General features: G+C 37.9%; 1 protein-coding gene across 1 annotated transcript in view; it reads left to right on the top strand.

Moving 5' to 3' along the window:
• The window catches only part of LOC106881370 (kinesin-like protein KIF13A), a 696,895-nt gene that overhangs the window by 353,843 nt on the left and 338,020 nt on the right, over positions 1–5,032 (top strand). Inside the window, 1 exon segment of the mRNA XM_052966922.1 lies at positions 255–389. Coding sequence (XP_052822882.1) covers positions 255–389 — 135 coding nt within the window.

The raw sequence follows: 5,032 nt of genomic DNA on the forward strand, positions 1-5,032 counted from the left end.
ATATATATATATATATATATATATATATATATATGTGTGTGTGTGTGTGTGTGTGTCTCTATGTATATATATATATATATATATATATATATGTGTGTGTGTATTGCTCTACCATTTGTTGTTTTATGTAACAAACATTCCTGTATTTACATTTTCAAATACTAACAAAAAAAAACACGCATGCACAAAATAAATAAAAACAAGACAAAAACAAACGAACACGTTTTATCTTCTTCTTCTTCTTCTTCTTGTAGGATATTGACAACTTGATGAATGAAGGTAACAAATCCAGAACTGTAGCAGCAACTAACATGAATAGTGAGAGCAGCCGCTCTCATGCTGTCTTTAACATAATTGTCACTCAGACACTTGTTGACAGTGGGTCAATGGTAAGTGAATTCTCTCTTGTCAATTGTGTGCACCGCTGTGATTTGATGTCTGTATATAGCTCTATTGATGTCTATCTTGTATCCAGTCATACATTGTATGACTGCAATCACATGGAAAGGTGGAGTTCTTGGTTCATTTCCTTTTTGTTTTTTTGTTTTTTTAACCAGTCACTCCCCTCCCATTTCTTCTAATCTGTCTTTCGGCATCAGACAGCAGGTGGGGCGTGCAGTATTTAGGTGAAAATATTGTATTGTGATAGTTTTGTATTTGTTTTATTTTATTTGTATTTTTTTTTTTTTTTTTTTTTTTTTTTCCTAAGATTCAAGATAGCTGTCGGAGATTTTCCGCAAGGTTATCTAGAAAAATAGGATTATGCACATCGATATTGGAGAAATATATGTAGTCTCGTTTCTCTTAAGTTTTCACCAATAATTAGTAATTTGGAGGCAGTGAAGAAATATAAAACTACCAGTGTCTTTATAAATGTTGTTGTTGCTTTTGTCATTGTCAGCATTGTTGTCCTGATTATCGTTATTATCGATATGATATTGTTGTTATCGCATAGGCATAGACATGGCTGTGCAGTGCAGAACTTCACTTTACAACCACATGGTTTTGGGTTCAGTCCCACTGTGCAGCACTTAGACAAGTGCAACGTGGCACTTTAGCCGAGCATCTCCTACTATAGCCCCTGGCCAACCAATGCTTTGTGAGGGAATTTGCTAAATGGAAACTGTGTGTGTGTGTGTTGTTTGTCCGCACACCACTTGACAACCGTTGTTGGTTTGTTTACATCTCTCTAACTTTGTGCTTTGGCAAAAGAGACCAATAGAATTAGTACTAAACTTTAAAAAAATAAGTTCTGTGTGTTAATTTGTTTAATTGAAACCCTTCAAGGCAGTGCCGCAGCACGTTCCCACTCCAATGACTGAAAAAAGTAAAAGATAAAACATGACATTCTTATTATCATCACATCTATCTGGTGATGTTGCGGCTCACACCACTGTCTTTTTCATCATTCTTGTTGTCACCATCATCATTGTACTTCCAGCTTTGCCAACTCAAGTTGAATATATCTGTAAGAACATGAAACAGGTGAACTAAAAGCTCATTGCTGTGCATTTTACCCAACTTGTCTCAGTTCTTCATGTCAACTCTCTCTTTCTTTCTCTCTCTCTCTCTCCTCTCACTCCCTTTCACTCTCTCCTTCACATACAGCCTCTCTCTCATGCTCTTCCCTCCCTCATGCTCCCTCACACTCTCTTGCCCTCATCATCTCACCCTCTCCCTCTCACCCTTGCCTTCACACCGGCTCCCTCTCCCTCACACACACACAACCAATGAATAATCACCTTTGTAAAACTCACTGGACTGAAGTGGACTCCACTGCAAACTTTCTCTTGTGTGATAAGACTGACTGACCAAGGCATCCTAACAAGACCCTTCATTTTTAAAGGAATTCAATTCACTATCACATGTTTCCCAAAAGCTCTCAGCGACAAGTATTGCTACCTTTTAATGATCACATGATCTTTCTACTCACTCAAGTGAAGTGGAACACATTGCAGTGACTATAACAGAACTTGAACTTCTAATCTATTCTCCTGCTTGTCTTTCTGAACTGTGCAGTGGCATCTCGGCTTAGTTTTTTCTGCCTTTAGTATTGCCTTACATGATAAATCTTGCTGAGAAATATTGACAATTTCTGTTTTGATTGTCTCATTATAACATACATTTGAAATATAAAACTTTCAGTTCAGTGACGTAAACTGAATAAGCATTTTTTTTTTCATTCAGTTTAACAACAACCTGTTTGTTATCCGAGGCAAATAAAATCAATAGAGACTCAAGTGTCATTGCAGTCGCAGAAAGTGATTAATCAGCTTTAATATAGATATTCATACTGCTGATAGCAATGGTGGTAATAATAATAATAATAATAATAATCAATAATAAATAATGATGATAATAATCCTTTCTACTATAGGCACAAGGCCTGAAATATTTTGGGGTGGGGTTAAGTCAATTACTTCAACCCCAGTACTCAACTGGTACTTTATTTATCGGCCCTCAAAGGGATGAAAAGTACAGCCGACTTGAGCAGAAGTTGTACTCTGAACGTAAAGACAGATGAAATACCACCAAACATTTCACCCAGCATGCTTTTATGGGAATATTTGAACCATATCTTGTCTAATTTATCACTGCATTCAGCATTAAACAAGGGAGGTCACTCTAAGAACTCTCGTCTTGTGAAATAGCATTGTTTAAGCAATATTTTCAGAACATTTCGAGAAAACAGTTCAAAACCAACCTTTTCGTACTCCAAATTAGGTTGAAAATTATATATAATAAGGACATGAATCCCCCCTAGGGCTATGCCCCGTTAACTCCTCTATCACTCACTCCCTTTATTTATCTCACTGTATTATGCTGTCAGTATGACTAAGGATGATTGCAGCAGTTCTCTCTGCTGTTAGCCAGACATTGCTCCCTTTTGCCCTTGCCTGTGTTTCTTAACATCTGTTCACCATCCTCTGTTTGCTTTCCTTCACCCATACCCATTGCTTATCTCTCAATCAGCCCCCTTCGCTCCTTAATTCTCATCATACTATGCTCCTGTGGGACTGAAAATGGCAGTGGACCTCTTTTGTTCATCATACATTGCCTGTAGTTAGGACGTCACTTAACCTATTCTGACCCTTTCTCTGTTACTCCTCTGTGATACTTATTGGTACCAAACCAAACCAAACTACTTTCCATTTACCCTGCCACTATGTACATCACTCAATCCCTCTGGTCCTTTTCATAACCTCTGTGTAGATAGCAGCATTAGACTACTTTGTGTCAGCAGTCATCCAGATTGGATTGAGTTGGCTCCAGCCAACAAGTTCACCACGTCCCTTACAAATGCTGACCACATCCGACAATCAGCTGTGGTTGAGGCTGTAATGGATACTCTCTTCCAGTTCCACTGCCAAAGACCACAGATGCAGGGGCCCGATTGTGCTTCCACACCCACCCCTGACATGACCGGCCATGTCTTCAGTTGTCCTTCAACTCATTTGCAGTGAGATGGCAGAACCATTACTACACCAGGCAGAATGCTTGACAGCATTTCGTCTGTCTTTACATTTTGAGTTCCAGTTCCATCAAGGTCAGCTTTGCCTTACATTCTTTCAGGGTTGATTAAAAAAAAAAAAAACTGTATTATACCACTTATACTCAATTCACTCTACCTTCATCCTTAACCTCTTATATTGCTTGTCTTAACCTCGTGTCACTCTGCCAGTATACTCTTATACTTTTTCTCCTACACATTTTGGGCCTCTGTCTTCCCTTGCTCTATCGCTTGAGTTTCATGAACTACTGACACCACCTTACCATCTCAGGATGAGTTCATCCATGCTTCTGTCACTTATACATTGCACTCTGTAACGAGGCAGATGAGTGACCCCTGAAATTGTAAGTTTGTCCATTTAGTTATGACTAGGGTGTGGCTACCTCTCTAGTGTAGCATCAAGAAAAATGCACTCAGTACACTGTATGAAGTAGTTGGTGTTAGGAAAGGTGTCCAGCTAGAGAAAACTAACCAAACTAAAACTGAGGAAGATAAGGTCCCCTTATCTTCTTTCTATCATGGGGCTTCTTTGGGCTCTTTAGTCTTACAAGTAACAAGGCTACTAGTGCTGGTGACATGAAAGAATTTCCTAAAATACTCTGTAATGTGGTTAGCATTAAGAAGTGCACCAAGCTGTAGAAACTATGCCACAATGAAAATATTAAACTACTTGCATTGTTGATGTGCAGAGAAGAGCATTTACATATCCTGCAAGGATCTTAAGAAAGATTTTTTTTGAGATTAGAGGAGACTCTGCACCAAGTCTCAAGACAACACCTCTGCTGACTAATATAACAAGTTACAGTTTTAATGATAATTATTATTTGAAATTTTGGCACTAAGCCTGTAATTTGGAGTGAGTAGCAGGTCTATTTCATCAACCCCAGTATTTGACGGGTATTTTATTTTATCAACCCGAAGTGGATGAAACGCAAAGTCAACCACAGTGACATTTGAATATAGAACATGAAGCCAGATGAAATGCCACTAAGCATTTTGTCTGGCATGGTAATATTTCTGCTAACTGCTGCCTTATTATTAATAATAATAATAATAATAATAATAATAATAATAATAATAATAATAATAATACTCAGAGAGCACAAACCTCCACCAAGGCAATGTCCTCTCAACAATTAGCAAGAGATGATTTTTAAAATGAGAATAACTGAAATAAACTTGACTGCTCTCACAAACGGAATACTAAAAATGAACTCAGCCGCTCTCAAAAGTTAAGTAAAAAAACGACAGGAAAAATAATCCAGAATCCTTGTCCAGTACTGAATCGATCCCAAAATCTAATCAGTTCATGCCAGTCACGAGGCCAAACATCCCTGAAAGTTTCATCTGAATCCATCCAGCGGTTCTTGAGATATCTTGTCCACGGACAAACAAACAAATATGACTAAAAACAATACCTCCACCTTCGCTAAGGTAGAGGCGATGATGATAATAATAATAATAATGATGATGATGATGATGATGATGATGATGATGATGATGATGATGATGATGATGATG

The sequence above is a fragment of the Octopus bimaculoides genome, chromosome 4 (genome assembly GCF_001194135.2).
Source record: "Octopus bimaculoides isolate UCB-OBI-ISO-001 chromosome 4, ASM119413v2, whole genome shotgun sequence".
NCBI lineage: Eukaryota > Metazoa > Mollusca > Cephalopoda > Octopoda > Octopodidae > Octopus > Octopus bimaculoides.